Genomic DNA, 20865 nt, shown 5'->3' with positions numbered 1-20865 from the left:
CCCATAGGTATCACTTTACAATAAGACCTCATTAGTTAACCATTAACATTCACAATGAGCAATAGCTACACTTGCTACAGAAGTTATTAATCTTTGTTAAAAAATACAAGTCTTAGTTCATTTTAGCTCATTAAATAATACAGTTGCAACTTTAGATTTTAACAACGTGTTATTAAATATAGGAATACCTAAGATTAATGAATGTTCAGAAAAAAATTTAATTGGCAGTTTATGTTAACTAATGAATTAACTAATGTTAACTAATGAAGCCCTAATGTAAAGTGTGAATAAACAATAAAGAATCAAAACAATATCTAGGGCATGTTGTAGTACAGATTAAAATGAAAAGAAAAAAAAAGTTTGAAAATAAATAGCCTACTAGGTCTAAATACTTAAGTATTTGGTGCTGTGATGAACATCATAGCGAATACACAAATCTGAATGGCTGTTTAAAATATTTTAAATATGTTTTAGAAAGTAGTGCAGCTGCTTTATTTATGGGGTTTCCAGGGTAAGGGATTTGTTTTCTGCAGTTTAGCGCCATCTGCTGTCAGAGAGTGAATGTGCTTTCATTAAGCGCGTCTCTCACGTGTACCCCCATGTGCTTCTCATGCATGCTTGTTTACATCAAAGCGCACACGTCTTTCAAGCAGCATACATCGGTGTTGTGCATTTTAACCAGTTGATGGGAATAGTATTCTTAAAATGCATTCCAATTTCTGAATAATTTGTAATATATAATTATTCACAGTATTTAGAAGTGCCCCAGATAACAATATCTTGCATATTCATTACCGTGATATATGGCATTACCAAATACCGGCACATGTCTACTGAACACATTATTGTGTCATGTTTGATGAGAATGCAATGTCAGACCTTAAAGTGTTGGATCTGAAGATGATCTACTGACTGTGAATCTTTTTTGTATGCTTGAGTAGATTAGAACGACTGAAACTTCCTAGATGCAGTGCAGTGATATGGTTTCTCTCCGGTGTGAATCCTCTCATGTGTTTTCAGGGATCCTGAGTGATTTAACTCGTCACAGTGTGAACATTTGTATGGTTTCTCTCCAGTGTGGATCCTCTTGTGCTGTTTCAAATGATCAGCTGTAATAAAAGTCTTCTCACACTCAAAGCACATATGATCTTTCACACCAGTGTGTATCTTCTGATGAGCTTTTAAATTCTGCAGTTGTGAAAAACTCTTTCCACACAAAGAGCATACATGTGGTTTCTCCTTCGAATGAAGTTTCAGGTGATTCTTCAGGTTTGAAGCCCACAAAAATGTTTTTCCACATTTCACATCACATTTGTGCAGTTTCTCTTCAGTGTGGATGATCATGTGTCTCTTAAAAGTTGATGATCGTGTGAAACTCTTCCTGCACTGATCACAAGTGAACGGTTTCTCTCCTGTATGAACACTCTTATGCGACACAAGACCTCCTTTTCCTGCAAAACATTTCCCACACTGATCACATGTGTAAGGTTTCTCTCCTGTATGAACTCTCTTATGCAACACCAGTCCTCCTTTTCCTGCAAAACATTTCCCACACTGATCACATGTGTAAGGTTTCTCTCCAGTGTGGATCCTCTCGTGCTGTTTCAAATGTTTAGCTGTAATAAAAGTCTTCTCACACTCAAAGCACATATATTCTCTCACTCCAGTGTGTATCTTCTGATGAAGTTTTAAACTTTGCAAATTTGAAAAACTCTTTCCACATAAAGAACATGAATGTGGTTTTTCCTTTGAATGAACTTTCAGGTGACTCTTCAGGTATGAAGCCCAAAAAAATGTTTTTCCGCACTGATCACATTCATGCAGTTTCTCTCCAGTGTGGATGATCACGTGTCTCTTCAGGTGTGATGATTGTGTGAATCTCTTCTCACACTGATCACATGTGAATGGTTTCTCTCCAGTGTGGATCCTCATGTGAATTTTGAGACTTTTATTGCCTTTCAAATTCTTTCCACACTGAGTGCAGGTGAAAGATTTCTCATCTCTTCTTCTCCTTAAAACTTTCTGTTTGGTTTGAGAGCGACTCAGAGCTTTTTCTTCAGGTTTGACATGTTTCTCCTTTTTTTTCAGTTCATCATTCTCCTCATTTTCTACAATCAACTCTGAAACAAAAGTAAAAAACATTTAATTTTCAGTAAATCGTATAAAAAAAAAAAAAACGTTGTCAGTTATTCCTTCCTTGTATTATTATTATATTATTAAGATTATTTATTCTGCTTTCAGATTATGTATAAATCTCAATTTCGAAAAATTTACCTTTATGACTGGTTTAAGGTCACATTTTCTTTTGATGCATTTTTATTAGGGCTGTCAGTTTAATGTAATTAGTTATGAAAAATAACACAATTAATACATTTAATGCAGTTAAAGCACTGGCCCTGCCCTCAGACCTTTACATAATCTTACATTTCATACAGTTGACTGTTGACAAATATGATGCAGGGCAACAACTCCATAAATGCAGTTATGCCCTAAAATTCAAGATATTGGGGCAAAAAAATTTCCCTGTATGAGGTTTTTTTTTAGATATTCTTTTTATTAAACATTTTAATTATTACAAACAAAAACATATTAAAACAAAAACACAGCACAGGAAATAATTAACATATCTATGAACATGTGGACAATTTACATACAGCATTTCGTCATATGATTGTACCTAAATTTTATACAGTTTTTGTTTATGACCGTTTAATCTTTAGACACTTTAAAATATTCTCCCATTTTTTTAAACAGGTGCGATTTACCATTGAGACAATACCTCAATCTTTCTAGAGTTACAACTTCAGATATCATAGATTTCCACATCTGAGTAGAGGGGGCATCACTACCAACCCATTTGACCATTATAGCCTTTCGAGCCAACATTAGGAGAAACTGAACAATCTCTTTGTGAGCTCTCAGAGGGTCAGGTATAAGCCCCAGTAGGCACATGAGCGGGCTGAGTGGAGCTGTCTGTCCTATCACCAAACTGATTTCACTGCATACTGCCTGCCAGAATACCTCAATGTTCTTGCACTCCCAAAGACAGTGATATCTAGTGCCCTTAGCTGAATTACATTCTAGGACAATTCAGGAGAAGAGAAGAAAACCTGGGAGTATACTTACTGTCTATATAAGGTGATCTGAATAACACCTTATGTAGAATATTGAACGGCATTGCTTGTATTCTATTAACAGATTGATATCTCTAGAAGGTAGTCTTACTATTCCTCAACACGACTCAGAGTTCAATTAACATTTTAAGGCAGGATATATTCCAAGTTGTTCGTACATGTTTCAGTTAATTTTGTCTACCGTATAGTCAACACTGTATACTCAGAATAGAATCTAGACACAAACCGTCCACGTATTCCGCCATTCAAAGTAGAGCGTCTTTTTCAAGCAAAGTAACAGTTTGTTGTGTTAGCTCCAGGGAGTCCAATCTTTGATTTTAAGTAATGCACTGATCTGGAGATATTTATAGAAAGTCTTTGGCAGGGATATTATATTGAGATCTTATATCTTCAAATGATCTAGTAAATTTAAAACCAAACACACAGCATAGTGATAAGATGAGAGTATTGTTCCGCGCACAGATCATACATTCTCTTAGGGAGGACTACCAGTTTCTGGAGCCAAATGGACGTGATGCTTGAAGACCAGCAACATGCATGACTGGGTAAATCTGTTATTATCTACAAAAATTGCAAGGAACTTAAGGAGGTCTGAGAAACTTCACAAATGTACTTTCTTCAAAATAATCCATGTCTTGATAACAATTATGAAGTAGGTAATTGTCTTAACAGCAGGAGGCGGTCTCTTGCCAGGGTTATCTAACAAGTTTATAAGACCAGTGGGTTGGCTAATTAACTTTCCATGTTTCAAGCCACGGTTGTCCACATCTGTGTTCAGTGCCACTCTGAAACAATTCTAGCATGGATCGACAGTAACATAAGTTCTCAATCTTTGGTCAAGCCCACAACCCACCCTGTTGTTTTGGAAGTTGTAAAGTATCCATTTTAAGCTTAGGTTTTCTGCCTGCCCAGATAAAGTCTGATATCAGTTTATTAATGTCCTTAAGATCATTTGGATTACCAAAAACACAAAAAGCCATGACACACTGTGGATAAGGAATTTTTGGAAAGTATTATCATTTTAATAACGTTAATCCTACCAAGCATTGATAAAGGAAGCTTTTTCCAACTTATAACTTTTTCTTTTATGTCGAGTATATTAAAGGATTGATATTCTCCGCATAAAACTGAGCAACATCTGGGTGTGATTTTTCTAGCAGTCTCTTCTTTCGTCCGTCTCTCTTCTTACTCGATGCGGGCAGTTGCAAAAAGTTACCAGGCGACATTTGGGACACTTATTACAGCTGATTGCCAGTGAGTCACAAGGCGAAATTATTGCTTAAAAGAGTTATTTTTACGTCAACCCAGTGGGGAGGCGAAATAAGTGGTGCGAATCTATCTAGTTGCAAGCATCTAGTTGACCCCCCCCATCCACCACCCCCCCCCCCCCCCATATGAGTTTTAGTCTCAGATTTCTATCATACGATATCACACAAGCAGGGAGAACAGTATATTACGCAAGTGCTGATTGTCCCGAATGGTCGATAAGTTTAAATATCATTTTCTAATTACAGGGAGAACAGTATTACGCAAGTGCTGATTTTGTCAGTAAATAATTTGATTTCCCCTTATTTTGCAGAGAAACAGATTACCTTAAAAGTGGGGTTAGTTTCTGAATGTATCCACATTTTAAAGAATCGTGTGAACCAATGATTCAAAGACCCATTTATAAAGAGTTATTTACTTCATTCCTGAATGAATCAAATGAAGACATTTACCTCCACCTGCTGGCAGATTTAGTTTCTTGTTTAGAGTATCATTTCAAAATAAATAAATAAAAACATTAAAGGGCAGTTTGCCCAAAAAATTCAAATTCTGTCATCATTTACTGATCCTCATGTCATTTTAAACCTTTCTTTTGTGGAACATAAAAGAAGGTATTTTGAAGACTGTTGATAAAGCAGTTTTGGTTACTAATTTATGTATTTTGTTTTGTGTTGAATAGAATGTTGTTTAAGCAGTTTTGGTTTATCTTATTTTTTTTGTTCTTTTGTTTAATTTTTTTTCTTTTTTTGTTAAATGTTTTTGTAATAAATGTATGTTAAATCAAATAAAATATTTATTTCTAAAGCTACCATGGTCTACTTGATACTTTCCTCTCATTATTCATTTATCACAAAAAATAGGTTTAAATAATCTTTTTGGGTATTTTTTTTAGTCTAATTTGGTTTTATATTCTTCACCATAGTAATTTACCATGGTTTTACTTTCTAGTGACCACCATCTTACTAATAGGCTACTAAGTATAAGCAAGAACGTCTCTCTTTAGATGTTTAGTTCTAATTAATTTGAATGGAAGTAAAATGTTTGATTCAGTAAGAGCCCAATTAAATATAAACTATCAGTGTCTTTTATAAATAGGTGTGTATTATTTACAAATAATAAAGTTCTTAAAGGGATAGTTCACCCAAAAAAATTGAAAAATAACCATTTACTCAGCATCATGTCATTCCAATCCTGTATGAATTTCTTTCTACTGTGGAACATAAAAAAGAAGATAATTTGAGAAATTCAAGACATTTTTGTTCATACAGTGGGACATAGAAATCAAAGGTATAAGCAAAATGGTTTGGTAACATTCTACAAAATATCTTCTTTTGTGTTCCACAGAAGACAAGTAAGTCATACAGAGTTTGCAATCACTTGAGGGTGAGGAAAGGATGACAGAATCTTTTTAGAAGTAGGCCTCGGGGTGTTTTTTTTTTTTGGCATTCTAGCTCAAAATCATTGCTTTAGTGTCAAGTGCATTTCTATCTGACAAAAATGCATTTGCTTTGAATTTCAGTAATATCTATCATTATTTGTTTCTGTCCTGTTCTATTCATTCATTAATTTACTCCAACTGAAGGCCCTATAACCCAGCAGAACATTCACTTGTGGGCTGGATATGTCCAGGGCCGAATTTGAACCCCAGTCCAGCCCTGCCTACATGCTGAAAAATCCCCTTGCAGGAAGTATAATTCCCTTCCTAAATAATACAATCAGTGACTAAAAGTATAAAATAAAACATCAAATTAACATGAACATAAAAAAACAAAAACAAACAAAACAAAACATTAAATTTAGATGTATCTCTGAAGCATCTTTCACAATGAATATAAATTCCAAAGAAACATGTTGAAAGAACTGTAATAATGTGTCGACAGAGGGGTGCTGAACAACCTGGAAGTCATGCTGTAGACTACTTGAAAAATAATCTGTTGATCAAATTTAGAGTGCACTGTATTGATATTACTGAAATACTATTTCAATTACTAATAAACTAACAACAATATATAACTATATATATATATATCTATTTTTTTTTTTTTTTGTTTTTTTTTTGTGTGGTGGGAGGGGGGGTTGGGGCTGTGACTGGGTAATAGTAAACCACTTTTTTCTTTAGGACTACACCACTGACCTTATGACACCCTGAAACTTTACAACTACACAATTATCTAACAAATTTTATTTGATTTAAAAAAAAAAAATACCCAGTTTATAAAAAAGTCTTATTATTTGCTGCTTCAAATATATTATTTTAGACCTTTAACATTTTTTTCCTACTGCAACAAAATTAAAACTGTGTGAAGCTTTAAAACGGCATTGTTCTTCAGTCTCATTGATGAAGGATGAAGAATAAACACCAACCTGTTTGTTCTTCAGTGTGTTTGATTCTGCAGGGTTCTGGATCTCTCATCTTCTCTCTGTCCTTCATTAAACTCTGTCTCTGCAGATTTATCTTCTTCCTGATGCTTTGATGCTCGTCTTCACTTGTAGACTGATGGGAATATTCCAGCATTTATAGGAAATCTGATTTGAACCTTAGGAAAAGAATAATCATTCCGTTAAAAAAAAAAAGTGGGATACAGCTCACGGTTCTTGCTTTTTATGTTGACATTAGAGTGCTTATTTGCATGGTAAACATTTGGCATCGTTATTGGCATAGTAATGGTGGGTGTCTGTGGTAAAAAAAAAAAAAAAGAAAAAAAAAATAGGAATACACAAGTAACGTTACTTAAAATACCATTAGAGTCCAAACAGAAATGCACTTTTAAATGTTACAAAAACACCTTAGTCGCATCCCAACCGACATTTTAACATTGATTCAAGTCAGGCACCATGGCTGAATCAACGTTGAATGACTTCTATTTTGCAAATTGGATCAACGTTGAAATCGTGACGTTGTTTCAACGTTGAAATCGCGACGTTGTTTCAACGTCTTACCTTCATCATGGGTGAATTAAGGTCGTTCTGTAGATGTTGGATTAACATTGAATTAGGTGTTGATTTTGCAAAGTGAATCAACGTTGATAACACGATGTTGTTTCACCGTCGTATTTTTTAAGTTGATATCTTTCTGTAGATGTTGGATTAACATTGAGCCTTGCATTTAGATCAACACGGTACATTATAAAGGTTAAAAATCAAATGACTGGCAGCAAGGGTTTTACAATCAACTTTTAAGTTTTATTTAGGAAACATACTGTATAAAACGGATGAAAATAATCCCAAACTTTAGCTTGCAGTGTTTGTGCATGGATGTATTTTTAAAAACCTGTAGAAGAACAAATCCAAATACAATAATATTTAAAGGTTTTTGTAAAATAATATGCATATTTTCTGCTGCACTTGCAAGAGAAACCCTTGTACTTTTATGACTGAAACCAGTTGATCTTTTATTTTGGTGGAAAACTATAGTTTCTGTAAAAAAAAAAAAAATAGTTTCTGTAAAAAAACATGTTTTACTAATGCGTCTCATTACAGGAGATTTGTACATTTGTGCAGTGAAAATGTGTTTAACAGGGTTGAAATGGTTTATGAATGGATGGTGGATGTATGGGGGGTGTAAGGGGAGGGGATTCCAAGGGCCCCCAGCATTAGAGGGGGTTCCCCGAGGGGGGGAAAGCGATTTTTAACGAGGGGAACCCCCCCGGATTTTTTTTTTGTTTGTTTTACCACGGGGAACAAGGAATGTGATTTCTACCGAGGGGGACCCTAAAATGTTAGAACCAACAGCCTCGTTTATATAGTGTGGTTGTGCTTCGGGTGATCCTTGAAAGTGTCCCAGCTCTAGGTCCTTTCTGACGCCGTCCCCTCCACTCTCTCCCACTGGTGCACTTTCTGTACTGTCCTGTATAAACAAAAACACCAAAAATAAATCCTCATAAAATATCAACTTTGATATTCTGAAATATTTTTAACTGAAAACTGAATGCAAAACAAAATCACACAATATTTTCACTTTCCAGTTCAATAACAATTGGGGCTGGAAACAAAGTGCACAACACTATTCATTAAACACTTACTGAATGTATTCAGATGAAAGTTTACAATATTAACAAATTAACACAAGCAGTGTTTTCAGAGTCCCCCAGTTACACTGTTTTAATCAGAACCCTAACTATACAGTGTATTTAGTAAAACAAGTAAAATCAAATTAAGTAATGTTTTATTTAAACTAAGTAAAATCACAACTTATCACTAAAGGTCAATGAATCTCTACCAGAAGTGACAGTGCAATGTAGCAGATTAACAATTTCTTACCAATGTGACAAGAATAAGCTGGATCCTTGATGACTCTACAAGGGGAAAGAAGAAATGGTTTACTGAAAAGTTCTTAAAAAGCAGGATTTCATTTTAAATCATTTCTTTTCTTTTAAAAGTGGACCCATATCCCATTCATGTGTTTACACTTGCCATACCGCCTGAAACATCACACATGCATTGTTGTCATTTACCACCTCCACATGTGCTTCCTCATGAGAATAATGTGACTTGTGCTGACAAAACGAGTCACAATGAGCAATTAAAAAATGGGGGGGAAATTAAATTCTCCATTAAAAGACCTTCAAAATGATTTATGATTTGTTGGAATCGGCAAAAAAAGAATGAGTCACCCATTTGAAGTTGGTAGTGAAGTCCTCCGTCTTTTCTTATTATTAATTACTATATTAATAATCACAATATAGCTATTTTTTTATTTTATCTTTGCTATTATAAATAAGAACAGATGCAAAAAAACAAAACAACAAAAAACAGTACAAGTAGCCTAGAAAGAAACAAAAAATGCATTACCTTTATCATTTTATATCTAAACTAAAGCATGCATGTATGAAAAACTATCAAATGTAAAAATAACTTGTGTGTTCATTACAAATAAATTGATTATTAAAACTACAAAAGCAGTTCAGTGCAGCGAGTGATGCCATCTTTTCTTTTATTGTTAGATTAACATTGTGATAATGATACAGGCGTCCTATACTGTAATGCATGGATCTAATATAATGTTGCACATCAGATGTTTTCCCCCACCAGTTCCCTAAGCGTTCACTTAAGACAGAGCAGATCATGTTTGCGTGAATTCTGAAAAACTGGAGTTCTGTATATGTGTGTGTTTATTGGGATTGCGTGCCGTCAGAAGCACTACGCACTTCGGATGACAGTAAGCGTGGGAAGCGAGCGGAGAAAATGTACAAATAATTTTTTTTTTTGTGCCTGTAGCTCAAAATAGCCCGTGCGAATTTACACTAATTTTGCCAGCACGGTCACATATGATGTCGTTAAACCGCAGAGAAGTACCAAATTGTCGCAGTTTTACTGACGTACAGAACGCAATGCCTCAGAAAATCCGATCTGCCTTTTTACACGACAGTCGCATTGGCACATATCTGATTTATAGCCGATTTATTTCCACATATGAATGAGGCCTGAAACCGATCTCGAAATATCCGAATGCATGCGTTTTTTTCCCGTTTACACTGTCACAGAACAGATCCGATCTGTGTCACATATGAGCAAAAAAATCAGAATTGGGTCACATTTAACTGACAGTGTAAACGAGGCCTAAGTACCACCATAATGACCAACATTACATTTCAGCAGCGTAGTAGGCCTAACTATTCAACTACAGCTCTGCAGTTAAAAAATGAGGCAGTTTTATTCCTAATAAGAATATTTATTGTTGTCAGCCACTTTAACATTGTAAATACACACTATGCACTGTGCTTACTAGGGATGCTCCGATCTGCTTTTTTTGCCTCCGATACCGATTCGATACCTAGGGTTCAGTATCGGCCGATACAGATACCGATCCGATACCAATGAAGTTTTTTTCCCCCATTTAAAGTAGAATTAATATCTCTCTGTGTGTGGAACTGATAATCATTCTTTCACAATCTACTAGATACAGACTATTTCATTATTAAAGGAAAAAAAAAAATATATATATATATATAGCCTATATATATATATATTATATATATATATATATATATATATATATATATATATATGGAAAAATATAGGCCTATGCATATTCATAATCTATGACAAAAATGTTTCAAACTAGGTTAGTGGTTAATTCGGCAACAAAACTTATTCTAGAAAAATCAGTGCACAATAATTTTAGAAATCCAAACATTTAGTGAAAAAAAAAAAACTATTTTGTGGGGAACTAATAAAAGTGTTGCACTAAATATGGTAAAATGTTATTTTTTGTATTATTATAAAACCCATTCATTAAAAACATTAATGAATGTATTTATATGTAAGTATATACTATAAAATTAAAATACAATTCTTTTTAAATGTATAGCATATATTTTTTAACAAGGCAACAACATATGATAGATAATGTGCACATCCGATGTACAGAATGATATAATGTGCACATCCGATGTACAGAATGAGAGAGCCTGAGAGACGCTTCGCTTGCGTGCATTAATTAATATGCGTAGTGCATTATATATGTTTAACAGTTATAGAGCCTTTCTTTTAACAGTTTTAAATTTCAGTTACTGTGCACGTTAAAAACAATTTAGTCTTTTCTACGCCCATGTTTTGTTCTCACAGACACCCGGTAGCAAGTAACAAAACAACATTAAACTCCGGCAAGAAGTTAAAGTCCTTTTTGGGGAGAGCTTTACCAAGCTGGCTGTCGTAACCGAACGTGACCAGGGTTTAAAGGCTGAACGAATGACTGACAGCCAGCGCGGAGAAAAGAGTTTGTGTGAACTTTCATCTAAGGACTTAAATATTCAAATGTAGCTCACATTAAGCCAGCAGTTCTCAATTACAGTCCTCGCGCCCCCAGCTCTGCATATTTTGCACGTCTCTCTTTGTTAACACACCTGATTCAGATCATCAGCTCATTAGAAGTGAGCTCCGTGCATGAACTGTGTTCCCATTGATATGCTCCGGGGAAATCTGTTGAAGTTTACCTCAATTCGGAACATTCATTCACAGATTTGTGCTGCGCAACGTCTTCACACACAGACACGTGTGACATCATATACCTCTGTAAATAAATACAATTTAAATTCACGTCTCGCACACTTCAATGCACTTTAAATGGAACATATCATTTCGGAATCATGGCGGAATATTCTGTGATGTCCACTTCGCAGGGCACTTATGTTCGAATAGAACAAAAGTCTGAAGCGATAAGAGAAATGTACAGAATGTGCAGAGCAGGGGGAGCGAGGACTGAAATTGAGAACCGCTGCATTTAGCTTTTGTATGGCTTCAGAAGTAACAGAATAATTCGCACAATCAAAAAAAAAAAATCTCGGATTTGGATCGGCCCTCTTTCAGAAATACCCGATCCGAGAACTCCCCGATCCGAGAAAAATGGAAGGATTGGAGCCGATACCCGATTTGAATGTCGGATCGTGGTTTCATTAGTGTTTATGTAAAGGTTAATGATTAAATTAAAGTTTTATTTAAAATGTTACAAAACTGTACTGTACTTAAATTTAAAAAAAAAAAAGAAACCTCTAAAATTACTCAGATTAAATTAAAATGTATTAACATTAATTTATATTTAATTTAGTGATTCCTCTGCGTACCACTAGAGGGAGCCTGACACTTTGAGAACCACTGCTTTAAACAGTCTTAATTCATATAAATAGTACTGACATTTGCAATTATATATTTCAGAAAACACGAACAGAGTATGTTATCTTCGAGATTATTATAAGATTAAAAATATATAACACACCTAATGCAAGGGATTCATATCAGGACAATGTGGAAAAATCTCTAAAAGACAGACATTAACACATAACTTACCAGTAACACAACAACATCAGATGAGCATCTAACTTGAGCATCTGTGATAAAGCAATACAAGAATATACACACAGGTATTTATCTTCTGCTTGTTACACGTCCTTTACCCATTTGTAAACTCTGGTAATGTTATACATTACTATTTTGGAAAGATAAAAAAGATAGCGATTTTCTTACCTCATTTTACCAGGACCTCGCAGAACACATCTGACCCTTCTTGTGTTCACATTACAGTTTTTTTTGTTCTCCATTGACATGTCACGACTCAAATTCGCTCAAAGAAAAAAAAATTAACAGGCAAATATTAAATAATTCAGGATAGCCCGACCCGAGCAGTGACAGTTTCAATGAGCAGCAGCTCAGTCAGCTGCCTCACTCGACAGGATAATAACCATCATTATTTTCAGATGTAGAAAGGCGCAAACCGTTTCATTGTCCAGTTTCCTGGATGACAGCCAGATTAACCAATCATGATCAAAGCAATAAAGTAAAACAACCAGTAGGAATTGTTTCAGTGGGATGCAGCGAAATGTATTTAGTTTTATTGTTGTTAATGATGATAATATTTAACATATACCTTTAGATTTTAGAATAGGTATCACCTACCAATCTGGACCGTTTAAAAGATAAAAGACAGGGTCTATAGATATAAAAAGATTTTGATTTAATTAATTTTTTGTGATTTTGATTTTGTAGTTTCTTTTATATTTATGTTTTGTGATTATTAATAGGTGTAAGTCACATTTTGAGAGTTTAAACATCTCCACTCTTTACCACTTATATTTAGGCATTATGGTTCCATGATTAGCGGTAAATCCCATCACCTGCTTTCAAATGAGCTGCAGTTAATACACAGAGCCGTAGTTCACTGAGAAGCTACGCGTATATCGAGTTCATTATTGAAGATTGAATCGCCTTTGATAATGAACTCGATATAGCGTAGTCTTCTCAGTGGAACTACGGCTCTGTGTATTAACTGCAGCTCCATTTTGAAAGCAGGTGATGGGGATTTACCGCTAATCATGGAACCGGCTTTACTGACGAGATGCGCGTGATCATATCGTTCGATATATTGTCCAGCCCTAACAGCTATACATTCAATATCATACCTGTTATCGCGCTAAAAAAACGTCACTCATGATTTATCATGTCTGTCTGTTGATCCCTAGTAATTGGCTAAAAGTGAGACTACGACATCAACATCAGCACCAGCGCCTCTGCAGTGTGCGCGTTTAGTAAAGTCATGATGACTTGATTGGATGCAGCATATGCACACTTGGGCTTGTATGTTAACCAGTTAGCTTACAGTATACAATTTATATGTTTGAAAACCGCCAAACTGACCCCAAACCAGCCCATATTTTGTCAGTCAGTCACCTTTATTTATATAGCGCCTTTAACAATACAGATTGTGGCAAAGCACTGTACGGCATTAAATAGAAAAATAGTGTCAATAACGCAAAAATAGTGTGTGTGTGTGTGTGTGTGTGTGTGTGTGTGTGTGTGTGTGTGTGTGTGTGTGTCAATAATGCAAAAGGGCAGTTCATCATTAAATTCAGTTATGTCATAACTTGTCCACCCACCCAAGCCAATATTTACCCGCACAATCAAATTCAAACCCGCCCAATCTGGCAACACTGGCGCCAAATAGTTTCTTCTGTCTTTTTATTGGCATCCCACACTTATCAGTGCATTTCCAGCAGTACCGCCGCTCCCTATACGCAGAGTACGCAGTTTGCGTAGGGCACCAACTCCCAGGGGGGCACCATCCCAGTTGCTCAAAAAAAAGAAGAAACGGCGCCTTTCCCCCAACCGCACTTGCAAACCCGCACCTCATGTTTGCTGGTGAATGCTCATAATTGAAGGATGGACATCTATGCCCGTGGAAAAGACATCAGCAATCCGGCGCTGAGAGAAGAAAACGGAAAAAAGTAAAAGAAATAAAATAAATAATAATAATAAATAAATAAATAAAAATTAAATGTTAAAAATTAAACACTGGCATAGGAGTTGGCTGATGTTGGTCATTCGATATTCGCAAATTTAGGGACCATCTCTAAAGTAACATGCGATATTGGTATACACTTTTCTAACATCAATAGCATTTGAGGAGAATGACTAACAGTCATAAAAACAACTGTAAACTGTTCATCTAGGTGTCATCTATAATGCACACCTTTTACATTTTTGATATTTATTAAAATAAACTGTAAATCATATGTAAATTATGCTACTTTTTCACAATGGAATGGGCTCAAACGCAAAGTTAAAGCTCAATAGCATTTGAGGAGAAAGACTTACAGTCATAAAAATAACTGTAATGTGTTCATTTAGGTGTCAACTAAAATGCAAACCTTCTACACTTTTTAATATGTATTAAAATAAATTGTAGGGTTGAATCGTTTAGGTAGTAAAAACGAGGCCCGTGTATCACTTTCAGGCACATTCCTGTGAAACTTTTTTGGCTGTTGACGTTAATAACGAGTTTTAATGTCGGAAATAATTTCACCAACACATCTAATATTCTCTCTGACTTTCCAGGTTCCCTTACGAAAATTATCCATGGTTTTAACAAGAATAACACCAAAAATCATCGTTCTTGTAGCCATAGTAACCACAAATTAACCATGGTTTTGTTTCTTCAATTAATAATTTACAAAGAAGTATTAATAGCCTATAAATTATTATTTTATTATTATTATTATTTTATTTTGGGGTTATAAAAACAGACCTAAGCCATCAATAGCCGTTATAAAATGACTTAAAATGCATTATATACAAAACGAGGGCAATAATGATTGGTTAATAACAGGTTAATAATTAGAGTCATAATTCAAGTCATAGCCATAGGTAAATGTCGAGAGCTACAAATTGTAATTTGTAAATAATAAAATGTATTTATTTACTTTTTTAAATTTTTTTTATTTTTTATTAAAGTTCTATTTTGACCCCTACATATCAAGCCCCCTGTTTTTTTTTTCTCATGATATTTGAGGAAGGGGGGCACAACAATACAATCCTGCTTAGGGCCTCCATTTGGCAGCGGCCCTGATTCCCAGCAAACACAGAACGTTGTGAGGACGTCGCCAGTTCGTCGTCATTTGGTCAGCGCGACATTACTTTTTTGACATTACTTTTTTAGAATCTCGGCTACGCCCCAGAAACGTCGTGGGCACGTCCTCAAAAGACGTCGCTAGTTAGTCCCATGAAGAACTTTGTAGCGACGTGGTCAGCTCGTCTCCAGTCTAACTTTCATATTATTGCACCACATGTATTATTATTGTTAAGATACCAATTGGAAGGATAGCCTATTATTTGGGAAATATACTAAATTTGTCAAGCATTTTTAAAAGATGGCATTATTATATTTTTAGATATATAAAATATTTGTCATCAAATTATGGAAAAAACAAATAACAAATAGTTTGCTTAGCAAATGGGGATAATGTTTTAATGACAGATTTATTGAAAGGGCACGGGACAAAATTAACATTTAAACTAGCAGCGCGCGTCACTTTCTGAGTACTGCAAGTAGAGGATGCCCGTTATTTTGTTCTGCGTAACGGTCAACTTCCAGCGGACTGTCAATGAGGAAAAGCTATAAATCTACTTTTAATTCAGAGTTTTTTTTTTTTTTTTTTTTTTTGTAGGTTTTTCTAATTCAATTTAATAAATAAATGCTCTGTTTGGTTAATTAGCTCACAAGCAGTCTAAGAGGCGGTCTAAGATAACGTTAACTATTAAAATCTTGAGATAAAATTTTATAATTTTTTTAATTATTTGAAAATTTAAACACGACAAACTGTACAGTATTCACTTTCTAATTATTTAAACTTTAACCGTAGTAACGTTAATTAATTTGACTTCCTGCCGCTCACGCTTGATGATGCTTATGCTAGCCATATTGTAGTTTACATTATAAATAAAACAGTTTAACATTCAAATACATTGCGAATATGGAAACATTTGGATTTGTGTCAAATGAGACATGAGCAATAACCTCCAAATATATCCAGCCAAACCTGCACTCGCTCCATCTCGTATGCACGCACGCACTGTCATGATCTAATGCACTGCAAATGCCGGATTTAAAAAAAAAAAAAACTAATAGGCCTATCTGAACGCAAAAATCCAAAATCTGACATTTTCAGGAACAGGATCCAGCAGGATCGAATTAAGTACTGGTCATAATGTTCACATAAAAATATTTGATGTGAGCAGCAGTGCGTTTTGCAGCAGCGCCGATGGAAGCGGTTCTCTTACTGCGCAGCACAGCCACACGCGCCACAATTTGGGATAATTTAATTTTAAATGCCATACAAGAATGTCAGTTGAAGAAAAATTGCAATTGGGTTTTTAAAATACAACAACGAGCACCACAAAACCATTTAAAGATCAACAGTCTCCGTGACGGGAAACAGTCAACAAAGTAAAATGATCTCAAACGTACGACGCCCTCCAATTCATTTTATAAAATGATGTGATATTTCAGTTTTTCTTTTTAATTAATAAATCTGCAAAAATGTCAACAATTCTGTGTTTTTCTGTCAATATGGGGTGCTGTGTGTACATTAATGAGGAAAAAAAATTAACTTAAATGATTTTAGGCAAATGGCTGCAATATAACACAGAGTGAAAAAAATTAAGGGGGTCTGTGGACTTTTCCGTACCCACTGTAGAGTGTCTATAGTTATTATTCTATTATACTCATATAGCCTATGAGTTTGGAAAGAATGTGCCTACGTGGCAAGAATATACAAGGCCCTCAGATGAGAAACATCTGGGAAAAAAACATACAAAAGGGCCTTTCTCTTTACCATAAAAAAATCGGGGGCCCCTTCTCTCTCTGGGGAGGCAACGAATCGAAGTTGTTTCAAGCCTAAGGGGCTAAAATTATTTGGAACGCCCTGTATATACTGTATATAAGGAAGACGGATACCACATAACAATTCGAGAGATCTCCTTGCAAGGAACTCTCAGCTTTATTCTCCTTGAAAGGAAGTCTTTTCTTCTGGAAACAAAACCCCAGACTGAGTGTGATTCTTCAGATCAGCGGCAGATGACACTACAGGAGCAGACACTTTGGAGCAGCGCACAAATATGACCACCTCAAATTTTAACTCGCACATTCTCAAAAAAAATTGTTGCAAAATGTGAAATCTAGAGTCTAGAACCCTGAAAATTCTATGCAAGTCCTCAAGTAATTTTAATTTAAAGTAGGTCACTTTAAGCTAGCAGCACGGCTGGCCAAAACTGGCTGAACAAAAACATACGAAACAAAAGCACCAAACATATGTTTTGTCTCTTTAATAAGGAGTTTATCTACATACTTCATTCTAACTTAATTAATCAGGAAAATATAGTAGAAAATATCTCTATATATAGCGCTACAGAAAATGTAATCTAGAAAATTAGAAAAGAACACAATTAAAAGAAACCCATGTAAAAAAGAATGCAAAGAACAAAAAGATTAAACTTGCATCCGGATATTTGCCTGAAAGATCTAACACAACTGCTCTATTAAAAAACATAATGATTATTTCTCATGATACAGAATTACTATTATTATATATATATACGTGTACTATATATATATATATATATATCTATCTCTATATCTATAGTATATATATACAGACAGGACAACTAAAGAATGCCCATTACTTAACATCGACCAAAATGGTTTGCATATTGATCTAAATATAGTTCTGGATTGCTCAATAACTGCATGAAATAGCATATAAAGCAATAATTTAATGTGAAATATACTTACAATCATACAAACAAATATAAAAACACAAAAATTCGCTTAATGATATCTATGGCATCTTTTTCGGGGGGGGCACACATTGCTCGTTGCCTGGCTGGTTATAAATGTTTTAAGTCAGCCAAACGCAGAAAGAAAAACAATTCAGAAATTACCTCTTTGACTGTCGCTTCAATGAAACGGTTAGAGTGTGGTTTTACAATAATGTAAACCACGTGAAGTACCGCAAACTGCTCTCCTCACGAGACTCGAACGCTGGCTTTTTGTGGTTGTGGCTAGAAGGCGATCCAGCTCCTACGCTGGCCGAGCTCGCGCGAGCGATGACGTCATCACTACGCTGGCCGAGCTCGCGCGAGCGATGACCTGGCGGAGTGGGATACACCGCAAACCAGGCAGTAGGTGAGTAGAGCACTGCACTGGCCTGCAAGCACCGGACGGCTGACCTTTTCAGGACCGCAATCCTAGAACTGCATTTCTAGACCCTGAGTTTTTTAGTGACAAACCGCCACCTACAGAATTAGAGGACAATCAGAGTGTCAGAGTATATCAATGTGAAATCAATTCTTAGTTGTTTAAACATTAAATACAATATGTGGATGCATTTTCATTGGGAAAGTATACCGTAGCCGAAGTGTTTCGTGATTTGAAAATAGTCTTGGAAATGCATAGAGCCTCATATATTAGCAAGAGGTGGAAAGTAAACCGAATTACATTTGGGATCAAAACAAATTAACAGCAGCAGGTGTAGAAGATTTTTTATTAAATATAAGATTCTTTATTAATCCAAGTATAATCAATTGTTGAATTTAGCCACATATGTCCTATAGGTTATTATTCCATTATAATCCAATGCGTTTTAGTATGGAGAGAAAAGATGCCTACTGTCGACCAGGATTTCCAGACCCAGATGAGAAGACATCTGGGAAAGGGTCTTCTCGCCTTTCCAGACCAAAGCTAGGGGCCCCTCCCCTTGGGCTCTTGTGTGAGTCATCCGACGCCCAAGCTCTAAGGAAAATTATGGAATATTTGGAACGCCTTGTATATGGTCGATAAGGAGGAGATACCACATAACATTCTGAGCTCTTCTCGCGAGAACATCTCGGCTTCGTTTCCTCTCTGAAATAAGTCTATCTTCGGAAACAAAACGCCCAAACTGAGTGTGATCCCTCACTCCTGGCAGCGACACGACACTACATTTTGGCGCCCTAACGGGACTGGAAGGAGCGCAGAGTGGACGACTGCTTTTGAACTGACTGATGAGCAACACGCAACACAGTGGTGGCCACCATAGAATAGACCCCCTTAATCGCCTAAGTCCTGTGCGTCACCCCGCTCTAGCTGGGGCAAAACATAAGGAAGAACTCATAGCAGGCGCGCTAAAGTTTTGAGGTTTTGACTTTAAAATGTCGTCTTGTTGTGTGTTTTTGGCTGCCAGAATAGAAGGCCAGCACTTTTGGTTCAAAACTAAGTTTCAACACCGGATCCCGGCCGACATTTCCCTTTACAGAAATCAAGAAGACAATTGGTTGGTTGAATGCAATCGGCGTACAGACTAGACAGAGGGCGATCATAAAAAATGCTCGTGTTTGCAGTGCACACTTCATATTAGGTAAAATAATCTATGCATATGTACTGGTGTGTTGGTTTTATCTAGTACAAATCAGCTTAGTTTATGTTTTATAGGTGAATTATTCGCCGACCTTCAGCGCATAGCTAGCTTAAATGTTTTAAACAAACAAACAGCGATAGATGTGTGTGCCATCCTTTAAGGTCCCCTAAAAATCCACATTGCAAATCATGTTAGCCCGCATGGGTTACTTAGAAAAAATACCCTTGACAAATTTTCCCAAAAACCACCCAAAAGTAATTCATTTTTTCTGGAAATTCCAAAATTTGGGTTAAAATTTTCCATGAAACAAGTACAAAAAATACACCGGCTTAGCTAAAAATAATAAATAAATAAATTGGGCTACTGAAATGTTATCCACTCGTCATATATTTTGTCAGATAACCAGTTGGGTCAGTGAACGAGTGTAAAACCGAATAATGATAAATGTGGCTAACTCCCATTTTTTATTTTATTTTTTTGTCACGGTCCCGCAGAGCATGAACTGTACATATCGGACAGTCCAAACCCTTTCTCTCTGCATCCATGTTTAAATAAATCCCTCCTAAACGTGTAGTTACCTTGTCAATATTGCGTCCGCGCCTCTTTTTGCCTCCAGCTAAGCCCCGCCCACCCGGAGACGTTGCAATGTTTACAAACTTTTAAGGGTTCTATAAGGTAAGCATTTTTGCTTGTATAATTAGTGTGTATTGTTGAACGGTCAGTTCTGTGTGGTAAGGTCACTTAAAATCTGCTCTTCCAAATTTAGAATTAAATAAATAAATTAAAATGGGGGGTTTTGTTTCCAGAAGAAAAAAACTGCATACACATATTAGGTATAATGTTAGGAAAGGCCTTTATAGGTGACCTAATTAAGACTAATGGGGGTAGGCAGAAATTCATTGCATGTAAGGGTCTGTGTTTATGAAGACTGGTCTAAAAAGGACAGCAATAAACGGGGGGAAAAAGATGTGAAATCCGCGTAAAAGTCCTTGGATACCGCTCTGTAGAGGTCGTTAGGGGGTACAAGGGCAGCACGGGGAAAAAGGGATAAATTCCTGCAGGGTACTGCTTTTTTACTGTGTTGAGGAAGTTCATCAGTGAAAGAGCGATAGAACTGACAGGTCACTCTAGGAAGAGTGTTTTGTTTTGTGTGTGTGTGAAACTGTGTCGGACGAATGTCTGTGTGAGTGATGAAAATGTTTGAACAAATAAATTCCGTATTGAGTGGGTAAAAGCTGTGCACCGTTCCTGGACCTCACTTAAATGTGATCTGGAGAATGACGCAACACCCCACCGGGGGAGAG

The 20865-nt window shown here is 35.9% G+C and overlaps 1 protein-coding gene across 1 annotated transcript; it reads right to left on the bottom strand.

The window, feature by feature from the left end:
• Window positions 1-752: 752 nt before the first annotated feature.
• On the bottom strand, window positions 753-18169 carry LOC109109139 (zinc finger protein 501-like). Its single transcript, XM_042734828.1, has 3 exons — window positions 18108-18169; window positions 6765-6937; window positions 753-2120 (listed from the first exon to the last, which is right to left on the bottom strand). The coding sequence occupies exons 2-3, from the start codon at window positions 6913-6915 to the stop codon at window positions 943-945; spliced, it is 1329 nt and encodes a 442-aa protein (XP_042590762.1). The 5' UTR covers window positions 6916-6937; window positions 18108-18169; the 3' UTR covers window positions 753-942.
• Between the last annotated feature and the right edge of the window lie 2696 nt (window positions 18170-20865).

The sequence above is a fragment of the Cyprinus carpio genome, chromosome B12 (genome assembly GCF_018340385.1).
Source record: "Cyprinus carpio isolate SPL01 chromosome B12, ASM1834038v1, whole genome shotgun sequence".
NCBI classification, from domain to species: Eukaryota; Metazoa; Chordata; class Actinopteri; order Cypriniformes; family Cyprinidae; genus Cyprinus; species Cyprinus carpio.
This window is presented reverse-complemented; position numbering and strand designations above follow the sequence as displayed.